The sequence below is a fragment of the Ptychodera flava genome, chromosome 14 (genome assembly GCF_041260155.1).
Source record: "Ptychodera flava strain L36383 chromosome 14, AS_Pfla_20210202, whole genome shotgun sequence".
Lineage (NCBI taxonomy): Eukaryota > Metazoa > Hemichordata > Enteropneusta > Ptychoderidae > Ptychodera > Ptychodera flava.
The window spans coordinates 15,393,896-15,418,734 of record NC_091941.1 but is presented as its reverse complement, the minus strand read 5'-3'; the positions used below and the strand labels follow the sequence as shown (position 1 = coordinate 15,418,734).

Genomic DNA, 24,839 nt, shown 5'->3' with positions numbered 1-24,839 from the left:
TTAGAGTGACACCTAGTTTAGACAAGGGGAAAACAGATGGTGTTTCCGTCGATACTAAGGCCATTTTGAATTTCAAATATCGGTAAATTGTGGGTATTTTGTTTCTCTATTACCAAAATTTGCACCATGACCCCCGATTTTTATTTTCGATTTTGAAAGAGTGTGGTTGAAAGATTACTTGAGGAAAATTTGAGCAAAAGTTTAAGTCTTTCACTTTCGAGGCGAATACCACCTTAAATCATTCAGCAAGTCATTACAGGTTTGTTATTTTTATCCGAAACGCTTAGCACTGATGTCGATTGGGTGGTTGTTTTAGTCTTCCCACTAACTAGTTCCCGGAACAGATCCGATGACGCTCTTCCGTTATCAGTGTCGTGCTACATGGGTGCAGTCTTGACTCACACTCTCACGCTTCGAGGAAACGAAGATCACCGCTCTCCAAGTCGATCCCTATAGGATACGGATGATAAGACGTGGTCTCTGTATCTTAAAAGGTAGGTCGTCGGGTTATTTTTTTCTTTCACAGTGTAAACCTTTGTCACGTTTGTTTAATGCAAATCACCCTAATTCATTAAGATCTGAAATGGGCGCAAGTGCCACACAGCTATAGGCATGTACATTAGAAGACTATACACTAGAATAGAGGTGAACTGATATCGTAAAAGTTTATTCAAAATCAATCTTGAAATGTCATGTTGACCACACATCTTATGAAAGGAAACTGAAAGCTATAGCTGTAACTCTTGAAATTTGTTGACCTGAAAAAGGCTTTCTATTCTCTCTGGTTTTCTTTAAATTCTACAAATTTAAAAGATATAGTCTTTTACTTCTAAAAAATTGGACAAGTAAATTTAAATTTTAACCATTGTTTTGATTTCCCGCCATTTTTAAAAACTGGCAATATTACAAAAAATATAGTGACAATGTCAATGTTCGCAAAACAAGCCAAAAATTGTATGAAACATGGACATACATACATACAGACAGACATACACAGACTGGCACAGAGTGATGACATTGGCCCTCAAGTGTGCCTTGGCCCATGGAGAGTGATAAAGATATAACAAACAGCTGAATGTAATGATAAAATAGTTAAATATAGGCCTACAGGCACTCAGGGTGAATATGTTACAGCAATTTAATTAGTTTCTTTTCCTTTTCTACTTCTGTTATAATTTTCAAGACAATCAATCTGAAGGCAGTTTATGTATTGGCAAATATGTTATCTTTTATACAAGCACACAGCAAACTGTTCTTGATTTTTCATTTACAATATTTGACATAGACTGAAAGTGAAATACATAACATGCAACCAATGTTTACATTTTGCCCATACACCAGATAGATGGAGAGATTTCAACATACAATCATTAACTCAGAAACCCTATAGGGAAAAGTAAACATTGTTTTCTTCCAGAACAACTGGTGCATCCACATCTGGAACAACTTACAAACTTAACCAATTACACAAGGACGATGACACAAGAGATAAAGTTCAGAAATTCAACTGTGGTGAACTTGACTATTCCTTTCCAATCCTTACCTAACCTGACCTCTTAAACTAATATAAACTGCATGGTTAATTGCGGGCAAAAATACATCAGGGGATGGACCATTTGATATCGGGGGGGGGCTATCTCGAAAATTGATGAGGTACATTATCTTTTTTATCCGATCCATTGTACATTCTTGTTTTCCCACTCTTCCACCTTTTCTTTTTGTCACACCTTCTCTGGCTGAGTTTTTATTGACATTTGTTTGGTATTTTTTTCAAAGTCTGTCAGGACCCCCCCCCCCCACGATATCAAATGGTCCACCCCTTTGTATTGACCGTCTTTGCATGAGATATACAATGACCAGACGGCAGGAAGTGTATAAACTATTTACAACCTTGATACTCTCAAACATTGAAAAAAAATTGGAATATATTTGTTGGAAACTAAACCTGCTAAAATCGCCTCAGTATATTTTCTAATAATTTATTTACTAAAATTTTACCAAAACACACAATTTTAGATATTTCTCTGAAAATTTAAAATAAGCAACCTAGCAGTTGATAGAGCTTGGTTTATGTTATGTAGAGAATAACCTTTTGTGACGTATGTGTTGATGAAGGAGGAATCATTGCATGCCCATCGCAAGCCTTACCGACCTGACCTAAATGGCAAACTTAGCTGCAAAAGTACCTACGGTAATTAAAAGATTTTATCATAATGTGAACATATTTAATTAAAATCATCTGTATTAACATGTCTACTAAACATCAAAGCTATCAGACAAGTGGTTTTTGAGAAACAAATTTTTGACCAAAAATGGCAAAAATTGCCCCCAAAATTCAAAATTCCAGATTTCAACCTAATTTCAATATATCATATTAACATAAACCCTAGCAACCTGTTTACTAAATATCAAAGCAATCAGACGTGTAAATTTTGAGAAACAAATTTTTTGACCAAAAATGAGAAAAATTGCCCCCCAAAATACAAAATTGCAGATTTCATCCTAATTTCAATATATCTTATTAACATAAAACCTATAAACCTGTACACCAAATATCAAAGCTACCAGATCAGTAGTTTTAGGAGAAAAATATTTCGACCAAAAAAGGCAAAAATTGCCAGGTTCAACCTAACTTCAATATATTATATCAAGATAAATCTTAGATACCTGTATACCAAATATCAAAACTTTCAGATCAAAACTTCCAGATCAATAGTTTTTGGATAAAAAAAATTTTGACGAAAAATGAGGAAAATTGCCCCAAAATCACAAATATGATAATATCAATACAATTCGAACAAACTTGACTGAGGTCATCCTGAGGAACATAAATATTAACTTTCAGAGCGATCAGACGAGCGATTTCAGAGGACAAGATTTTTTGACTAAAAACGGAAAAAAAATACCCTAAAAATACAAACATGATGAAAATTTCACCCAAATTTGTGCACACATAATTTAGAATACCTAAGTTTCAACCCAATCTGACCACTTCTTACTGAATTTAAGCCATTTGCAGGAGTTTTCCTTTTCCCCCCCCTAATTTGCATAATTTTGACACTGACATGTTCATTTGAACAAATCACATTTCCACCCCTAGGTGCAACTGCACACCAAATACTAAGACGGCAGCCATTGCGGTTTAGGAGTTTTTGATTTAATCAGGCATGATGGTAGCTATAGTAGACCGTTCTGTGGGCAAAAGTCAAAGATTTCGATTTCCTAAATGATACAAATTTACCCAAACAATACAAAAAGACAGAACCTTTGTTCCTTTAGATGTTACTACGCAGCGAATACTTACCGTACAGCATTTGAAAAGACCATAATATATATATATATATATCTATATATATATATATAAATAATATACATATACATATACATATAGATTATCCGCACATTTTTTCAACTTCATCACGTATTCCTCATCCATGGCCAGTAGTCAAGAATTCTGCACGTTTTACATTTTTTACATTTATCCATGCACGAAATACATTCTTTACATTTAATACATTTTTTACATGAAAGGTCTGCACGAAATACATTCATTACATTTAATACATTTTACATGAAAGGTCTGCACGAAATACATTCATTACATTTAATACATTTTTTACACGAAAGGTCTGCACGAAATACATTCATTACATTTAATACATTTTTTACATGAAAGGTCTGCATGAAATACATTCTTTACATTTAATACATTTTTTACATTTAATACATGAAAGGTCTGCACGAAATACATTCTTTACATTTAATACATTTTTTACATGAAAGATCTGCACGAAAAACATTCTTTACATTTAATACATTTTTTACATTTATTACATGAAAGGTCTGCACGAAATACATTCTTACATTTAATACATTTTTCAACAAATGTCTGTACGAAATACACCGAACTCTCGGGCCTTTCTCGGGAGTTATCGGACATCATCGGGAGTTTGGTCCGGTCTTGCACGACGCGTGGTCTTGCACGAAATGCATTTTTTACATTTAATACATTCTTTACATTTTTTACATCTAGTACATGAAATGTCTTCACGAAATGATTTTTTTACATTTAATACATTTTTTACATTTATAACATGAAAGGTCTGCACGAAATACATTCTAAGGTCGGGTCGGGTCTAGCTGTGCTTGCGGGAAATACATTCTTTACATTTAATACATTCTTTACATTTAATACATTCTTTACATGAAAGGTTTGCACGAATTACATTCTTTACATTAAATGTTTTTTTTCATAACATGTCCGCAAAAACTATCAGGACTTGGTTAGGAGAGACGGTCCGACCTTATGGTGACTTTAGGCGGGCCTTGCCTGAAATACATTCTGTACAATTAATACGTTTTGTCGTAAAAATGTCCGCACATAAGGCACGTTACAGGGGCCGTGGTTTAACTATCTGGACTTCGAAGTGGCCATAGGTGTGAATGGGTGCTGAATAACAATAGATTATGTAACACTTTGTCGTGTCAAACTTGTTCTAAGCGTCGCTCAGTGGTAATGTACGTTGTGCTAGGACAATTTTCGCCAATTTTGAACTTTCACAAGCCACAACTTACAACCTGCCCCGAGCTTATGATGCATTTCGTGCAGAACTTTCATGTCATCAATGTAAAACATGTAAAAGTGTATTAATTGTAAAGAATGTATTAAATGTAAAGAATGTATTTCTACTGTGTTACTGTAAATGGACAATGTGGGGGCCATACCCGTCCGAAGATGGTCCCTTTCATATCACATTATGCAAGCTCTAAGTTTGGAGCTTTTTTCCCATGATTCAAATTACATGGGCAACTTCCTGTACTATTTTATCGTTTTTTGTAAAAAATCCTGAGAGTTATAAATGGTGAAAATAGTTTTCCTGGGTAAATGACCACAGAGCTACCACATATGTAAAAATCATCCTTGGTGAACTTCCCCTTTAATTTCTATTCAAGTTTAGTCGCTATATATTCACAGCTGCAAGATTCAATGACAATGAACGCCTGAAACATGGTAAAATTATGGGATTCAGTGACCAAACACGGCACATTCGATCAGTAGCGTGGCTTTTTAACATTTGCATAGATTTATGATAATCTGGCTTTTATAGGGGAAGTTCCTGTGGAAGAAGAGCAGTTTATTTACCTAAAATATGGTAATTTGGGCGAAAAATGTCCCGCGTACGTGTAATTAGCCATTTTTTTTGTCAATTGACTGTCGCTTGTCAATAGACACTCCATAAAAAGATATCGGCATACCATATCAATGACGTTCGTTCGGCCGAAGCAGAGGGAGATTGCCGCTTGATCTGCAATAATACAAATATGAATATGCATGATTTACTGCTTGTTCATATAGGCCTACGATCTTTACAGTATCACCAGACCGACATTATTCGACTACAAGGGTTTGAACGATCCAAAGCACATCCGTTATTCCACTAAAAGGTAAAAATATTTTATTTTATGAATAGGTTCTTTTCTGTCCATTGCAGGCAGTAGCACAAGGCCTGTCATGGGTTACATTTCTGACGGAAATATTTTATATGATTGTTTTACTAGAAATAGTTGACCTCATTTTTCCGTCATGGTCAAGTTGGCGCAAGTATGGTATTTGGTATCATTGAATGCGCAGCTCACGGAAGAGAAACGAGTTTCGTATGTTAGGAAACACGTTGACTCAATGAATCAACCATGGGCACTGATAAAATCACCAACAGTTTCAACGTACAAAAATTACAAAATCATGATTGATGATTCGTTTCGAAGGTTAAATACATAGGAATTGTAAAATTAATGTTATCCAAGTAAATCAGGATGCGAATGGCGGGACAAAATACCCAGTCACAGCTGTCGGCTCCAAAGTAAATGTTTAAATATACAAGATGGCAAAACGTTAAATATTGAGTTCATACTTATAGCGCTCTAGAGGGTTTTCCAGGGGGAAAACATTTGCCACTACACTTTTTTATTTTCCCCATTCATATTGTTTCACTACATTGTAATGGTTATTTCGATAATTGAATCAATTTGCTAGCCTTCCTGAGTTAATCCCATAGGGAGGTTTAGAATTTCAATTCATGAGATCAACGGTCCTGTACTGTCTAAATACATAATGCAAGACTTAGTTAATTATTAACCCGTACATGACAAGAAATGTTCACAGATTAGATAATGTTCACATATGACACAGGTACTTCAGGATGTCAAATAACCGATGTGCAAACACACATCAATTGATAGAATCATATTAAAGTCTTAAATAATACAGAGAATTCGAAGCAAATTAATGTCGGATAGGTAAGTGCACCCACTCACTTTTTAAAGTAGTCATAGTTAATGATGATAATCCGGTGATAGCGTCCACAGATTAGTAACTTGTCCATTCTTTCCCTTCTTTCCTTGGCACATGTTGCAATCGAACGCATCGGATAATAGATGCAACACAATGATAAAAACCAAGTGTACGGTTATCACGGAACAAGTAAAATACACAGTGCAGGAGAAAAAGAAATCTTTGCAAAACCAGTGCTTATTACAAGACCAAGACACGCACGGTTGGTATTGTAAATCTTTATTGAAAATATCACAGTCCAACCTGTTAAATAAAATAAACAATAGCAACACGAAACCTGTGCTGAGACCAAGACACCCCTACCCCCGCTCCATCCCTGGGGAAGGACATATACGCTATCCCCTATGATGTAACTTTGCAAAGTTACTCACAATGCCGCATTCTGTTCTGTCGGAACGCCCTCGGCGACATCAACGCCGTAACTGGTTCGATTACATTCTCTGCCCCATAGCGAGAATGCCCTGATATTCTCTTCTTCTATTAATATACTTATGCTTGTAGGACAACGCAGAATTTACACTGTAAATGGCTATACGGATTGATTAAGTCGCTTACGCGGAAAGCTAAACTGAGCTGTTGCCATTCGAGAATGCCAGGAATGACGAGTGAGCTTGAGGGCGTCAGCTTGTTCGGAGGTTCCTTATGCCTATTGTACACTTGAAAAGCGGCTTTGACGAGCTGTACCATGAGACTTGAACGAGACCAGAGTTGCCGGTGAAGAGGGCAGTTTCAACTACCTTATCAAGTGATTCGACACCTGACAATCTTAATAGTAGCTTGATCGCTGTGCCTTTGCTGTACTTGGTAAGCTTGTCCATAAAGTCGTGACAGGATACTGTATTCGTCTCCTCTCAGATCAAACGGCACCTCCAAAACCCAAACCGGTGGGTCGATCCTCTCCTCGACGGGAACGTATTCGCTTCCTTGTATTTCACATGTTCAAGGTATTTACCATTTGCAAGCAAGTTGCCCACTATTGCATCAAAACATCACAGACTCTTCCTATACATTTTGTAGACTACATGTGCCACTTTCATAGAAGTTATTCTCCCTTCGCTTTGGAATGTAGAAGCCACTCCGCTGTGTAAGTTATTCTCAACAAAGGGTACATGTTACATCATGGATAGAGATGGTTACACGTGGATCTTGACCATAGTCTTTGTCCCTGTCTTTGTATAACGAGTACGTACATGTCTAGTACCTCCATAATGACTACGATTGCTGATGTATGGAAACGTAAAAAGCGGCTTTATTGCTGATGACCACAATGTGATTGTCGGAATGTGTGTCTTCGTTACAATATCGATTATAAAGCAGCAATTAAATCTTTCTGGTCAGCCTGGTGAGTGCCATAAATGCCCAAAAAAGTCGCTGTCAACTTATTATCTCCACCAAGGGTTTACAATGAAATAAATACCTAGGCGATTTAAAGTACTTAACTTAAATATCATCTGCCATGTCCTGTTACAATCATAAAGTGCGTTTTGTTCTTATCCCAGAAGCTATGGAATTCGATATCAAAACAGTAATGTTTTAAAAGGCCGGTATTGCTGTGACTTTTGATGACGCTGTTACTATTTTTATTTTGCGCTTAAATTGCAAGGTTTTGGTCTACACTCAAGAGCCTGTTGAAAAACTCACTATTCAGCTTGCCAACACAGCGTGCACACCGTGTATTGTATATTGTTATTGTTGCCATTTGAATTGTAGTCCTGACTGAGTTCACTCGTCAACAAATACAATGCAGTTCATGTAGTTGGTACGTTGATGAGCTATAAATACTGCCAGTAAAGGGTATACATTGTCTTGCCACATGCTTTTGGGAGTAGAACTAGAAACATAGCTGTACAGTTGACTCACAAAACCGAACTTAAAGGGACAAAGTCAGCCATTTTTCATGAATTTTGTTTGATACAGGATACTAATTATATTGCTTGATATGTTGAAAGATACTGAATATATGGGTAACCATTCGACCCCAGTTTTAGACACGATACATGAAACCATCGTGATAATGAATTAATGGTCATGACCATTAATTCATTTTTGCGATGGTTTCATTTAATTTGTCTAAAACCGGGGTCGAATACACGTATGGTCAACCATCCATTCAGTATTTTACAACATGTCAAATGATATAAGTAGTATCTCGTATCAAACAAAATTCATGAAAAATGGCCGACTTTGTCCCTTTAAGAGTTTCAGCTACTGGTCCGCTATATGCGAGTCTCAGTCACAGATACAATAATCATTTACTTTACCAATAGGTCTAATTTCTCACTCTATTTATTTTTACACATTAAATTTTACCGGTAGAAACAAAGAAGGCTGTATACCGATTTGTAGATTCGTTTTCTTATTGATTACACCAGTTTAAGACGCAGCGGTTAGTGACCAAATAGCAAATGATTTTAGCGGCAGCATCGGAAGCATTATGTTGTTCCTCGCCATACCAATCACCATCACCATCGGATACTTCCCATCCCGGTTTCCCACCATACAATAGAGACTAGGGTCAGAGATAGTGTTAGGGTGAATGTCCAATGGGTAAGCGGCCAAGTGTTAACTATCCTGGAACCTTTCAATGGTCTAGATTCTTGGAGACAAAGAACGGCAGTCTACAGAGTTTACCACAAACTGTCTCATCCGTGAAACCTTGTTTCAAACATAGATCAGGTTCAAAGTTTCTATCTCTCTCTTTCTAAGTTGAAATATATATTCCGCAACTGTTATTTGATATTCTAGGAATGGGTTTTGCTGCTTTACCATTCTATATATAGACAAGAAATCATCTCAAATATGCAGGGTCAATATCTATTCCATATCCAACTTCCTTGCCTTGCATCATGCATACCGCAGCACTTGCTGCGTACTACTGAATATTGGCACAGCAAGCAAGTAAACTGAAGGCAGTAATTTATAGATGACAGTTGTACAATCTTTGTAACTTATTATGTGCGCCATGTCTTAATTTTATCCATCGATTCCAAGTAATATTACACACGGTGAGATGAAATGTAAAGCGGTTCATTGCGTTCTCACGACGCATGTGTGATTTGGGAAAACATTCATGTCCTGTGAGGGGTTAATAATCTTGAGGATGTAGATTTTACCTGATTTGCTCTGCGACTGGGGATGCAAATCAGTCTTTTTGTGACTTGTTAGATTGATCATGACTGAGTCTTCTCGATATAAAACTAACGATTCCGAGAAGTTGGTTTGCGAAGCTCGCCTCAGTTTGATGTGGAAATTTTTGATCACTGCGGCGATTCAGGGGACTTCGTCACCGTGACAAGTAAATGCACACTCCTTCTCAATATTGTGAGATCCCAGATCTTTCCAAGAAGATTTCCTGGAGAATTTCTCAACAAAGCGGTCCATTTGCTGATCGATGGGGAATAGTTGAACCGATTAAGAATGGCCATCACAAATCAAGGATGCGGGCAAGCAACTTAAGGTAGAATGCGCCTCGGGGACAGATATTTGGACTCTCAAACTTTTGCGATTGTTTTCTGATCTCCCACTTGAGGGGGCTCATTTTAAAGGTCTTGGAGTAAGAACACTTTTATAGATTAATTACTTCACAAATAAGAGAACCCTTCACCATTTCTAAAATCTGTGAGAAACAAGCGTGATAAAATCACCTCATGCAGCCACATCAAAACCACATTTAAGTTAATGTTTTTTTACTTTAGGTTATGTCGGCTTCAGCGGTGTAAGTTTTAATGCAACAGGTGAATTACTCCCAGTCCTAAACTCATGTAAAATTTGAAAGTCTGTGGAGAAAATGAGAAGTGTTGAGTAGCACTGTGTATAGAAAGAATGAGATTTGAAAGCTGCAATTTTGTATGCAAAGCAAGGTAACCTAAAAGCACAGCGACCTCATGACTCCCTTTCATTGTAGTCTCCTACCAGTGACATGTACAATCGTCTTTTGTTTTTTTTTAGAATACGGACACAATACAGTAATTGACAGTACAGAAGCTCTTTGACGAAGGAGAACGACTATGTTAAAGGTATTGTGAAAATATCCTGTGTATTACAATTATAAGCTTACTATTGAATTTTCATTGTTCCAATTGAAGGAATTTCACTTCCTTCGAATTTTTCAGAAAAGAAACAATAATGACAAACAGCGTTTTTTATGAATCATGACAAATAATATAAATAATATGATAAATATTTTTCACCGGACAGAAACAAAGAATAAATACAGCTTTCGATGAGATTATTCTCTCTGCAATGAAACCGAACCATGGCCAATGAATTTTTTTTCTGAATATAAGTGCAGTTAAAATAATGTTGTTCCTCAACTTCCTGAAGGGAGACTTTATGTTTATTTCTTTATGTTTACTTTGATTCCATGTTTTAGCCACTACACAAGTGTCCACACACATTTATAATACAAAGGTCTGACAACACTGTACTTTAAAGGTATACCGTCACCTGTTCCAATTTTGCCACAGTTACCATGGAAAGAGAAAATCTAACCAATCACAGATTTTAAGCGGGTGGCCGCTTTTTAAAAACAGCGCCCTCACATGGGCATTTTGAATACCAAGGAACGCCCCTTTGACCATATATGGGCATTTTTAGATTACAGGTGACTGTATACCTTAAAGGTAGAGCGCGCCTCGGGGACAGATATTCCGATATTCAAATTACTACGATTCTTCTCTGATCTACCGCTTGTGGGGGCTAATTTTAAAGCTCTTGACGAAAGGAAAACTTTCACCTGCTTAGTTTTTCAAAAATCCAAAATTTAATTTTTACTCCATTGAGTTAACACAGGGATGGCGGCCAATTTAAATTTCAAATATCGCAAATTGTTGGGAAATTTGTTTCGCTAGTTACAATCTGTGTACGGTGACACCCCCCCCCCCATTTTTTGTTGTTGATTTGGAAAGAGGAGGGTTGAAAGTTTCATTCAGGAAAAATTGAGCAACAGTGTAAGTCTTTCACTTTCGAGGCGCATACTACCTTAATCTGAATGAGTGTGTACAGACATCATCAATGAGGTTGCCTTGCACTGTGAATTAAAAAACATGCTTCAAATGACACAGTCGTTGCAACGGAGTAAAGTTAACTTCATTGAACTCGTGCAAGTCGCAGCTTAAGCAAATGATGTAAACAAATTTATAAATTGTTAGAAAATCATCATCGAAAAGACACCAGTAGCAACATAAGGTTTCGGAGCGAGGGAGGAATTCTTGCTTGGTAGTATTCGCTCTTGATCTTCAGTTTTAATTTTCAATCGTTCTTTCTTTCTCTCTTTTTCTCTACGTTTAATGTATAACTCACCTCTAGGACAGATATTCGGACTCTCAAATTTGTACAATTCTTTTCTGATCTGCACCTGTTTGGGGCTCATGTTAAAGCTCCGTGTTACTCATAGAACACTATGGCAGGTTACACCCTGACCGATATTTTCGTCACCGATGGACACAAAATACACGAGGCATTTTTTGAAATTGCCAATTTGTGTCTTTCTTGCATATCAATCTGTTGTACGACAAAAACTCTATATACATGGTACGGTGTTTGATACAATCACAGCAATGCATTGTGGGATAACCGGGAAAGGTCTAGTCAGTCTATTCACACACGCGCGCACATATACTTGTATGCGCGTTTCATCTCACGCCTAAGATTGTCTTTAAAGACGAATTTCATTCTGAAATCAGCTCTCAAAATCAAACAATTTGGAAAATCAATTTTGGGGGCAGCATTTGCCTGCAAGGAGAGTTCTGATGGCTTACTATTATTCTTTTGATGTAGACCCTTTTAAGATTACAAGAGCACTTCGCAAATCGAATGCCAACCATACACAGACTTGATTCCATGAACAACGTTATCTGTTTTTACTCTCAAGAATAGAAGGAAACCACCCATTTGCTCTCAAAGTGACTCCAGCAAGCTTTGAAATGAAAATATTTTTAGAACTTGGAATTTGCAGAAATTATATTCCGATACAACCAGTACTTTTACGTGAAACTGTACACATACCGTTCCCTCATAATGACATTATTACTTATTTCCTCTTCTCAGACCTTCGTCTCCTCAGGAGGCAACTGTGGACATCTTTTGAGAAACTTCACGAGGAGGGCGTTCAGAAAACAGCTAGTGGCACTTGTACTTATCTGCCTTACCATTGGAGTGTCGTTCGTCAACTTCGCCGACAAACCAATCGAGTATAGTTATCACACAAGTAAGAGACCTTTCTTAACCGATGAAGCAACGACACCGCTTAATTCATACCACGCTGGACTGAACAGAGACGGTGAAAATTCTTCGGCCGCCGAATTATCAAATGTAAGTCTGAATGGAACAAACGAGGCGGAAGTCAGGTCTGTTCAGAACACGACGTCTGAAATCACCAGGATATTCAACAGTATAAAACCCGATTGGAAATTGAATATGACGGCTGCAGAAAGTTTCAGGTTTGTACCCCTCAGTGCTAATCTCATGCTTGCAGCATTTTGCAAAGTCGCAAGGTGACTTTAACGTTCTGCTACTGTCTTTTATACTCAAGAGTGATGGGATGGTCGCATTGCAAAGTTTTGAACATGGTAAAATAAATTTAGAATGGACTGCCAGTCTCAGTCTTAATTCTTTTCCAAAAATCAAATGAAATAAAAAACCAAAAACCTAACTAGAGTGTGGAATTATTGTTTTATCGGCAGACAACAAGTTTAAAATTGTGCCCGCAAGAAATTGTAAAATGGTGAGGGTCTCTCCAAGGGGTGTGTTCGATCTGTTCTTTTAGTGCTGATAATTTTCTAGATGCCGAGGTCATGGTCATGATCAGTTGTCGGCCCAGTGTTTTGCAGTGAAACATGTAGTGGCGCTCTTCGAGAGCACCTCGGTTGGTAATTTTTAAAAAAGGGAAATTCTGTATTCCCTTCGTGGCTGCGAAACCAACGACTCGTTTTTCTTAAACGCCAAAATACCGTCGTATATCTTTTCACAAATTGATCATAATTGTTTCCGAGACAAAATATGTAAACAATTTGTTTATTTCTTTTCGTATAGTTGATAGTAATAACTGATAGCTGATGCTGTGTATTTTATTTCCTTGTTTGAATAGATCGGTGTTCGAGGCAATAAGTGATCCATCGAAACTGTTCCTGGCATCTCGGAATTCCGTCAGATTGAATGAAACTCTCAGGTACTCGGGAGAAAGGGCGAGTCTGAATATATCGCCAGAGATCCACAATCGTTTTCCAGAGGTTAGTATGCTAATCAAAAAAACATAGCAAGTTTCAACAACTGCAATCAAGTTAATTCAGATATATATCCCTAATTAGGAAAGTTCATGAAATATGCACATTAGGAATTGGCTGAAGTAAGGACTTTCAATCATTTTAAATCATAGTATCTTCAATATACATACCAAGTTTGGTCAATTTTGATCGAGTCAATCAGATATATATCCCTGATTAGGAAAGTTTTTACATAATACCTTTTAATGTACCATGCAGACAGCTGCGTAATAGCTACATTTTCCGCATCAGTGCCTCTAGAAATAATCTCAGGAAACACTCTCCAATTTTAAGATGTTTAAATACTATCGATGGAATTTTAAAAGATCATCCAAATATTGATTTATTTAGTTCTACTTCCACCTTTCGGCATGCGCCGCAGGGTGCACGTTTTTATTAGTTTCCTTGATTGTTGTTTTTAACTTTGTGTTAGTTATGATTGTAATGTCATTTTTTTATTTTTTTGCGTATAGTTTTCTTTTTTATATGTTAAGTTTAATATATTTCCAAGGTGCCTGTAAATAGGCTTTATGCCCGTTGGTCTACCAAAATAAATAAATAAATAAATAAATAAATAAATAAAGTTCATAAATATGCAAATTAGCAATTATCTTTCATGTCACCCCTTAATGGTTCCCACTGCTAATATATCTTGGTGTGATTAACATTTGTAGCAAGTCTCATCAAATTGTGTGCATTCGTTCTCAATGTATAGGCGTTTTTTTCTAAAATCATTAATTATGCAAATGAGCAAAAAGTAAGCAAGCCACACCCACCAATAACTAATCAGTTCTTGTCATTTACAAACTCAATCTATGTACCATATTTGATTCTGATCTGATAAGCCGTTTTAGAGATATCGAGCGCACAGACAGACGGACGGACAGACAGACAGACAGACAGACAGACAGACAGACATACAGAAATCGCTGTGACATATGCTCACGTGTGTGAACACGTAATCAAACAAGGCGAGTAAATCCCGCACAGTACTCTGTCGTCTGAACAGACCCCTCGCATCCGTACATAAACTCTTCTGAATGTTCTAATCCTGCAAAACTATATGCGGATTTTCATTTCAAACAGATAATTAAAGCTAACAAATGGCGTCAAAGTAGGAAACTAAAAAGAAACCAGAAAGAAAGCTGGGTTAAAAGTAGTCCCGGTTACTAAGACTGCTGTGAGGGGCTCTCATCCGAAACCCGCCCCCATTCGGTCGGGGTGGCTTGATGAGAGCCCCGAAGTGCAGTCTTGGTAACTGAGACTAGGTCGGATTTCGAAAGCTTAGAAACTGACGGTCAGAAAAGTCGTCGGACAAAGCTTCCTTGTAGGTCTGATGCGAATGTTCAAAATTCACTAGCCGGCATGCGTATTTAGAAAAACAACCCAGACCAAGTTTGCAAAGCCTTGACGTTTCTTATCGTTATCTATATAAACTCCAAATTTCAGGAAGGTCCGTTCAAGAAGTCATCGTTTAGAAGATGTAGCATCGTTGCCAGTAGTGGAATTTTACTTAGAAGCAACTGTGGAAGATCAATAGACTCGTCTGACTTTGTTATAAGGTAAAGTTACCGACTTCACCCTTCATTTTTACTTTAAAAAATGCTTTATTTCTCATTTTCGTCAAAATGCCATCGACGAGACAGAAATTTACTTTGAAACAAAGCTTCGTGAGCACAGCGCAGCCAGCGACAGTAATGGGACAGGGAACCAGACAAGATGATGAGACAGCAGTTTCACTGTGATCAGGGCAGTAGGAAGCATTACACTCGATAGGCCTATAAATTGCAAAGAAACAAAAAACAAACAATCAATGTATGTAATTCGTGGAAGATATCGCGTATTTTTGTTCCTGTTCTCTCACATGTTTCGGTAACAATATGAAACTCGCCCTGGCCAACGGCTTGTGCAAGTGCATGCCAATGTAGGCCTATTTTATACAAGAATGACACATCTTAATGTCATCATGCAAAATATTGATTAATACAAACAAAGATTCTTCTTCTTTACAGATTCAACCTTGCCGGTGTCAGAAACTATTCTGGAGATGTTGGCGAAAAAACAAATTTAGTCACGTGTAATCCAAGTATAATAAGAGATAGGTAAGACCCGCAAAGTGTAATCGAATCATGATAGCACGTAATCACTTTCTGCGCGTCTTCTGCCCTTTTGATGACGTCACATTTTCTACCGTCTGATCAGTTGTTTTGTACGAATCGGAAAAATTGTAGCTTATGCACCTTCTTTGTCGTGTATTTTCAGTCATGTGGGCAGATTTTGCGGGTCATTTATGGCTATACTCAAGATAATTCACTACCTATTAAAACTCGTCAACAGAAAATTGTCGTATAGCGCCTGTGTCATGATGCACTGCCGACCAGGACCGTACTCCTCAGCAGCGTAGACAACATGAACACCGTACTGGACCGTGAACGATGAAATTTGTCGGTCGCAATATATGCAAATTTTCAATGCGTGCGTTTGGGTTTTTTGGTAAAACTGTGCTTGTACTTCAGAGCTATGCCCAAAAACTGAAACCAAACAACAAAATTTGGACCATAATTTTAATGACTTTTCGATGTGTTAGCTGTTTTTTAGCCGTTCCTGTAGCCTATATGAACATACCGACGCGTACGCCTAGATGTATAAAAGTAGTTCCGGCTACAGTGAAAATGTGATTCATATTTTGACATGTTAAAATACGGGTTCATATTATAACTCTCTAAACAATAGGAGATGGTAACACAGGCATAGCATGTATGATGATACACAATATGACAGTATTCTTATGTATTCGCACTCATCCGTAGTTGGTAAACAGTGGAAATGGAACAAGAAAAAGATAGCCATAGAAGGCAAATTCCTTTATTGAAGTGAACGATTGAGAAGCCGTTCTGATAGATTAAAGGACCCCAGTGAATTGTTATCCGGAGAGTGCTGCTAAACATTAAAATGAAAAATTGTCCATAACTCCCATTAATTTGGGGTGACTGATAACGGACCTGTACCAAGTGTGTATGAAAATTTTAAACAAACTTCTTGACCCAACAAATGTTCCGTACATAGGCATACAACGCCAGTACATAAGCACATACAGACAAACACACAGGCTCTGACGAAAGCCATAGCATCCCAGAGTGCTTCATACAGCACCCTGGCGCCAAAACTTTACAACAGTAAAGTTATTGAACGCGTAAGCGAAAGAGCACCGCGATTTGTTTAATCGTGGAGGTGACGACGTTATTTCAAAGACGTGAATTACTCAGCAAATTGAGTTTAATGCACTTCGTGCTTTCTATATTTGTAGATATGGAAGTCTCGGTGACAACAATAAAAGACGGAGATTCAAGAAAGACTTGATGGCGGAGTACGGCAATGCTACGGTATACGTTTCTGCTTTCACTCACAGGTTCTGCACAAAACTGGCATTCAAAGCTCAGGACGCCCTCAAGGAAAACACGAGCGTCGTATTCGGTCATCCTCGATATTTTGTTTCGGTACAAAAAATCTGGAAAGACTGGGGAGTAGACGCCATGCATCTTTCATCCGGTAAGCGAACTATCCAATCCCTGTATTCATTTCGCAGTTCCGGATTTTGTAGCTTGGTAGTGTATCGTAGAGCCACTGTTAGCAAGCCTTTACAGAATGTCATTATTGTATACTTACACACGAACCCTACACTGTAAAGTTAAGTGTTAAAGGATAGAACACCAATTAAACGCCTTTTTGTAACACTTTTTGAACGCGTCTAGACGTTCAGAAATTTAACACTACGTGTTCAACCAACATTCAATTTTTGAACACACGTGTGCAGATACGTGTTCATCAGACATTATATTGAACACCATGGTGTTCCATATCAGAACACTCGTTGCACATGTAATGTGTTCAAAAAATTGAACGCATTTACGCGTTCAAAGGGCTGTAACACTTTTTGAACGCATGGACGCCGTTCAACGATAAATGTGTTAAAGGCTAGAACACATGATGCGCGCTTGTTGAACACCTTTAATTTTGGGCGTTCAGGGGGTGTTCAAGTCTTGAAATAAATTACAGACCACTGATATTCAGTAAAATTATTTTATTCTAAAAATACACAAAACATTTCTAGAATAAAATACAATAATTTACTGTAAAATTGGCAAATAAACATTGCTACTTTGTATGTAAACTTTGTCAGAGGAAACTACCAACGTTGTAAACACCCTCCTATCAAAAATATAAGCAATAAAAATCCCCATAAACACTGTAGATCGTTTTAAAAAATATGAACAAGTAATGACAAAACTGGTTTTACTTAAATATTGTGGATTACGTTTTATGTTCATACTTGTTTAAAACGTACAAAACTCATCTGAAAAAGGTCACAATTTGGCTTACTTATTGTGTTGAAAACACGTATATGTATGAAATACATACTCCATTTTTGTAAGATGGCTTCATAAAGACATTTCCTATTGTGTAGATAATTGTAAATTTTGAAGAAAAAAAAGTTAGTCAAGGCTTCTCTAGTGCACATGGTATATAGTTGTCCACACTAAAGTAAACACAACATGTGAAGTTGTCAAATTGTCACGGTAAGGCACAACATGCAGAAAGCGGGGAAAGTGGGTCCTTGGCAGGATAAAACCTATTTCCTTGTCCAACGAAGTCCTTCATAAACAAAAAGCTTCGTTTGTTTGTAATATCTTTAAATGAACCCTGAAATAAATCGGTGACATTTCAAATATCTACTTTTCAGAAATTAAAAACATATTCGTAAAGACCTTTCAAATTCTGGTGTACCCTGCTATTGATTTTTATACAATATTTTTTACCAAAAATGGTAAAAATCGCCCTTAAAATAAAAGAAAACGTAGATTTCATCATACCTTGAAAATATCACATTGTGGTAATCCCTAATATCTTAAAAATATCTGAAATGTTTTTAATGTCTTAAAATACAAAGTAATGATGCAAATTTCTCCATAATTTGAACAATCTAAAAAAGGCTATCAGTAGAGATCTATGTCCTAAATATCAAAGCTGTTAAATTAGCAGTTTGAAGAAGATTTTTTAAAGATTTGTTGACCAAAAATGACAAAAATTGCCATGAAATATAAAAATTTGAATATTTCATCACAATTAGCACAAATTTGACCAAGGTCATCATTAGGGACATGTTTACCAAATAATGAAGACGTCAGTAAAAGACGATTTTTAACCAAAAAAAGCAAAATCAGCCTCAAAAACATAAATTTGCATATTTCATCATAATTTAAACATATCTGATAAGGGTAATCCCTGGGAACCTGTAATCTAAATATTAAACGATTCGTACAGGCTGTTTTTAAGAAAAACCTTGTTATGTACAAATTTGAGTACAATGCTACACATCCACTTATTTAGCTGACAGCAAAGCTAAAAACCAGTTGAAGAACAAGAAACGCGTTGAGCTACAATACAAAATAATCTTAGGTTTGATAGCAGGCTACGATCAACTAAATGTTACAGGGGCATAAGCTTTCAAAAACGTGAAGTCTCTTTCATCAGATGCAAGGGGGAATGAAAAATTGAAGCAAAAAGTGACAGAAAATTCAGAGTGAAAATTTAAGAAAATTCAGTAATTCAGAGTGGACATTTTAACTCTGAATTTTCTTTTGCTTTCAGCTTTAATTTTTCATTCCACCCTTGCATCCGATGAGGGAGACTACACGTCTGTGAAAGCTTATTCTCCGGCAACATATAGTTGATCATAGCATGCTACCAAAGCTTAGATTAATTCAGAACACAAATACAGAAACTTATCAAAATTCAGTTACTGACCCTTGAAAGTTGAAATCTACATTAGAGATGAATTGGGGTTCTCAAGCTTGGTTCCAGACAGCAACCTCTTCTGTTACAACTCTTCGATTTTCAGTTAAGTCCATTGTTTTATATCCTGAAAATAATGCCATAATAGGTAATATGCCGAGATGAGACTTTCTATGAAAGACAAGGGGCTGATTAGGTTAAGGAAAAGGGGAGCCTCTTTTCAATACTGTTACAAAATATTTGCTTATTCTAGTCATCAACTGATCAAAATAAAAAAGCCAAACTCTCATATGCTGAAACAATACATTGTATAATCTACGATGTTTAATTGATGTTTTACATGCGATTGTCTCTACTAAAAGACATGTGTTAGCTGTGATTACGCAGCGGTACTATGCAAGGCTTATCGATCGCGCTCAGGTCAAGGGTCATCGCTACAGTGTGTTCAGATGATCCTTGACCCGAGAGAGATCGATCGATAGGCCATGGCCAAAAGTACCACTGCGTATTCACAGCTAGTTGTTGGTATACCAGCCACTGAAAGAAAAAAGGTTTCTTCACGTAGTTAAGCTATTTCAAAGTACAATACAATTAATTTCAAAGGATCATAATACAGATGCTTCAAAATATAAAATCTTTAACTATTTTGGAGAGAAAACGTACCCTTTCTGGTCTTGTTTCCGCACGATAACGACTTCAGCGTGTGCTTACAAGAAAAATGTCGCAACTTCCGTTTTGATGCATCATGGGATAAGAAAAGGCACCAAACTTGAACACCAAGTGTTTAGTAGTAGAACGCCTGTTGCACGCCGATGTTAAAATTTAAACGTTCATGGTGGTTTTCTGATTGTCTTTTCAAATTTTCAAAATTTCAACCCGAAATAAACGTGTAAAATTATTTTTTATACTTCCTTTTTTAGAAAAAACATGCTTTCGGCAATTGTTGACCGGAAATATTTTTCACTTAGTGTGAAATTTGTCATACCAAAATCCGTGTACGTATGCCGGACAGCGAGGCAGTAGTAAAGTTAATATAGCCATTGTAAAGTAAAAAACACAAAAGATTGTTAACTGTTTCAGAGTATTGTAAAATTTCTGTGATGCTGAGTTTTTGAACACTTGAAGGAGATGGTTGTTAACACATCGTGTTCAGGCTTAGAACATCATTGTTAATGATATGAACACTAGTGTTAACAATGTGAACACTAGCCATTCAAATTTGAACACCGACATGTACATTTTGAACGCGTAAAGACGCGTCTAGCGTCCGCTATTTTTACAGTGTACACAGCACTCGAATCTTGAATGATGATCAGTTTCCGTGCCAAATTCGCGCATTTTTATTACACTCTTATTAATAACTTTATGATTACTAATATTCTCGATGAAAAATTCTGTTATTATTGTATACCTTCAAAAGTACCCTACAGAACTCAAATCCTAAATGATGATCAGTATTTATGCCAAATTCACTCAGCTGTAGCACAGACATTCAGATATATGGTCAATGTAGTTACACTGCAACAGCATTGCTCAGTAATTTGATGCGCGGTTACAGTACTGCCTGGGCAGACTCTCTAAACAGTAACCTATTATTTACTGTTTAGAGAGTCTGCCAGTAGGGTCAGTAGGGTATACAATAATGACAGAAATATTTAATATTTATCAAAAGTATTTGTACTCATAAATTTAGGCTGCGTTCACAAAAAACGGTTAGGGGGGGCTGGAGGAATTCAGGGGGGGGATTCGAAAATTTTTGGGGTAGTAGAGGGGGGGGACTTGAAAATTTTGCTCTACCTATAGGGGGGGACTTGAAAATTTTTTGTTCCCTTTTGTGTTTTACATTTGCCAATTCCAAGCTTTTGTAGATAATTCAATGAAAAATGAATACCATTTTTAATGTCATCAAAATGTTTTAATGTTAGAAATAATTTAACAAAATTTAGAACCATTTTGTCACATTTCATGACTTTTATCTCGAAAAAATCTAAATGTGTGATTTGTGTTAAAAAAACAAACTTGAGCCTCGTAACAGGGCAGAAGTTGCAACTGTTAATGGTTTCTGCAATATTTCTATGCAATATAACAACTACAGTTTCTTGCTATCTCCCTACAGCATGCTCAAACATACAATATTTAGTTTGTCGACAAAGCCTGTATATATAAATATAAATATGTATTTAGTGATAATTTAATTTGAGTCCAGACTGACAGTCAGTTGTCAGTGATACAAATGCATGGTACACATAAATAGGCTGTGATAGCAAACTGAATACTAGACATTTCAACAGGCTGTAGGGAGTAGAACTAGAACAAATTTGTAAAACTGAACAAAAATATTGCCAAAATTATCAAAGTTAATACAGCTACTGCCTACGGATAGTGTCACTATCATTAAAGCTCTGCTCCTGCAGTTTCACTGTCACTGCATACCTGATCAGTGACAGAGATAGCTCTGACTCTGATGTACATGGTAGTTGAAGAAGAATTTAGGTCAAATGATGCTCATGACAGTGAAACATAATTGTACACAAGATCAGGCCAGAGAGCAACACATGCAAGAACACATAGTAATGTTTGAATTCTAGCATATAAGAATAATCAAATATTACAGAAAAAAGATAGGGTCACCATGCTTGGTTTTCTAAATTTTCATATTCTTGTTATAAAATGATACAGATGTAAACTTTGAACAGTAAAGACTAAAAGTAAAATATTTGACCAATGGAATTATTTATTTTTTAATCAAATTTGAAATTATTACACCCAAAATTTCAGAGATTAAAACATTTATTTGGTGGAACATTTTAACCTTCCAGTATTGTCAATTTAGAGTAGCATCTAATTCATAGATGTCTTGTAGTTTTGGAAAAATTTTTGGTAGGTCACAGTGCAATATGGCAATTAGCCAGAATTCACAATTTGCCTACTCTCTCATGATTGTCATTTTGTGTGCTCCTCAGCAGGAGCAATTGACCTGGCCAGAGTTGGATTAACTCAAGTTGGCTTTTAGACCAATAAATCTAAAAAATCACTGATGCATTTAAAGAACTTGCCTTGAGAATATGACTATAGAAAGTGCTAATACAGGTAGTGTTGAACACCTGTGAGCGGAACGGCGCAATATGTTTATTTTTTCTGCGCTCACATCCTTTACAAATATGCGGGCCTGTGATAGTTGGGGGGGGGGGACTTGAAAAATTTTGACCATACAGAGGGGGGGCATTTGAAATTTTTTTGGGGTACTTAGGGGGGGGATCTTAAAAAAAATAAGATTTCAATCGAAATTCCTCCAGCCCCCCCCCCTAATCGTTATTTGTGAACGCAGCCTTATTACTTTTTTAAACTCTTGTTATAACAGATGATGCCTGATGGCCCTGTGGTTCAATCTGATATAAGTTGTCAATAGTTGCATTTGACATTACACACACAAATGTGACTAAATTGAACACATGGCATTTAAATATTGAACACTGGGCATTTAAAATGTTTGGAATATAGTGATCGAACTGTACCTTTATATGGGGAAGAGAGATTATGGAAAATAGAGAAAAGAATAGAGTTTATGGCGCTTGGCCTCTTTAGAGTATTTTGGGTACAATACGCCTCGGGGACAGATATTCGGACTCTTAAAATCTTGCAATTCCTCTTGGTTCAAATCTTGTCCGGGCTTATTTTGCAGTTTTCTGAGTAAGTAAAGTTTTCAGTCTTGAATTTGTGAAATGAAATTCGCCACACAGTTAACACAGATATGGCGGCCATTTTGCATTTCAACATATCGGTAAATGTTTGTTTCTTTGGTACCGAAATTCACGTGACAGTCCCTGTTTTTTATTCTTGGTTGTTAAGAGAATGGTGTGTGAAAATTTCGTTGAGGAAAGTTTGTGCAAAATTTTTACGTCTTTCAATTTCAAGTTGCGTACTACTTTAACCTTATTCGTATTTTTCTAGGCGCCGTTCTGTTGCCGGGCATTTTTCATTTCTGCCAGGAGGTTCATCTTTACGGATACTGGCCATTCTCAGAAGACAACGATGGAAATCCTGTCCAGTACCACTACTTCGACGCTAATGCCGTTATGCAGTCTGCACAAAAGATTAAACAGAACTATCACAACATGCCTTCAGAGTTCCAGCAGATTGTTGATCTCCATAACGCTGGCGTACTCCAACTGCACGTTGGCAAGTGTTCGTCATGATGCTATGGACACAATGAACGATGGATGTATGAGGTTCTCGAATGCCACGTGACAAATACACGTTAGTTCATGTGCTAATGGCCTTTTCACTCTTCCTTCAGTTCATATTCCTGGCCACTCTCTTCAATTGTTGCGTTTTTTACAGTTCGGTTCAGTTCATCACGTGACACCGGGTGGAACTTTTACAAGCTCTTAACGTTCTTACTTTTGTTCTCACATTTTTGTGTGTAATGTCAAATGCAACTATTGACAACTTACTTTCAGCAAATGTTGCGATGGATTTTTGAAGTTTTGGTCAATACTACTCTGTTATGTAAATAAAGAATGTACATATGTGAATTACCAGTATGTGGCTGGAGAGCTGTGGATGTATATAACTTGTCTGTAGTGAGGTATAATAATAATAGAACTTCCATCGGAGGAAGTCTCTACGTACAAACCAATTGATGGAGCCTCCTTTGAAACAAAATTCAGCGTTCCTGGTCACGCAGAAAATTCTCGTCGGCAAGGTGGGGTTGTTGAAATTTGCGTGTGAAAAAGTGGGATGGGGGATGCTACTCAAAATTTCGGAATACCCAAGGCAATTCAATAATGATGGCTCCCTTAAGCCCGCCCAATTTGATAAATTAAGAGCAATGCATGGCATGTTTGGTGGAGAACTGGCTGTCTTTAGGGAATGCTAGCGTATAAAAAATATCGCATTTTTGTCCTTCAAAGTATCATGGATTTTTATTTACTAGCGTTATAAGGTACTTCCCATAATTTTTTTCGGACACTTGAAGAAAAATGCAGACTTTCGGACTTTTGGCCTTGCACTTATCTAGCTTTTTGACAGGACACTCTTCACTCTGATTGATTTCCAATATCGACGACTTCGTAATTGGAAGTAATGGGAAATTATGCCTCGATGTCAATGACTGGGTTCCTAAGGCCCTTTCAAGAGGCCCACTTAGGTAGATTACCAAATTAGTCTGAAAAAATGCCACTTGACTCATCAGAGGAACCTATAGGCATCGACCATCGTGTCAGAAGCAAATTACGGGAAGTAAGTCGCGTTTGTACACGTGTACTTGTTCGGCCAACTTTAGAATGCATTAACGTTCATGTTATCTGGCTTTGTGATAGAATCCGTAACTCAGATACTGTCAAGGTTTCCACAGAGGTAGTTCCTGGTGTAGCTTTAACTATGACACACACTCTCTCGTTTGTATAAAATGTCCGCACTATTTCTGTCCC

General features: G+C 37.0%; 1 protein-coding gene across 3 annotated transcripts; it reads left to right on the top strand.

Moving 5' to 3' along the window:
- The first annotated feature begins 5,313 nt into the window (after positions 1 to 5,313).
- LOC139149515 (alpha-N-acetylneuraminide alpha-2,8-sialyltransferase-like) lies at positions 5,314 to 23,942 on the top strand. Of its 3 annotated transcripts, none has more exons than XM_070721305.1 (8): positions 5,314 to 5,445; positions 10,301 to 10,368; positions 12,401 to 12,792; positions 13,440 to 13,581; positions 15,064 to 15,176; positions 15,627 to 15,716; positions 16,922 to 17,163; positions 23,359 to 23,942. In XM_070721305.1, exons 2-8 carry the CDS (start codon positions 10,360 to 10,362, stop codon positions 23,601 to 23,603), a joined length of 1,233 nt encoding a protein of 410 aa, XP_070577406.1. In that variant the 5' UTR covers positions 5,314 to 5,445; positions 10,301 to 10,359; the 3' UTR covers positions 23,604 to 23,942. The 3 variants fall into 3 exon arrangements, with proteins under 3 accessions (XP_070577406.1, XP_070577405.1, XP_070577404.1); XM_070721304.1 differs by lacking the exon at positions 5,314 to 5,445 and adding an exon at positions 6,769 to 7,156; XM_070721303.1 differs by lacking the exon at positions 5,314 to 5,445 and adding an exon at positions 6,769 to 7,296.
- Positions 23,943 to 24,839: the final 897 nt, after the last annotated feature.

Coding starts and splice junctions, on each gene's coding strand:
- LOC139149515 (XM_070721305.1), top strand. Junction 12,793..13,439: donor ACGGCTGCAGAAAGTTTCAG/GTTTGTACCCCT, acceptor TTGTTTGAATAG/ATCGGTGTTCGAGGCAATAA. Junction 15,177..15,626: donor TCGTCTGACTTTGTTATAAG/GTAAAGTTACCG, acceptor TCTTCTTTACAG/ATTCAACCTTGCCGGTGTCA.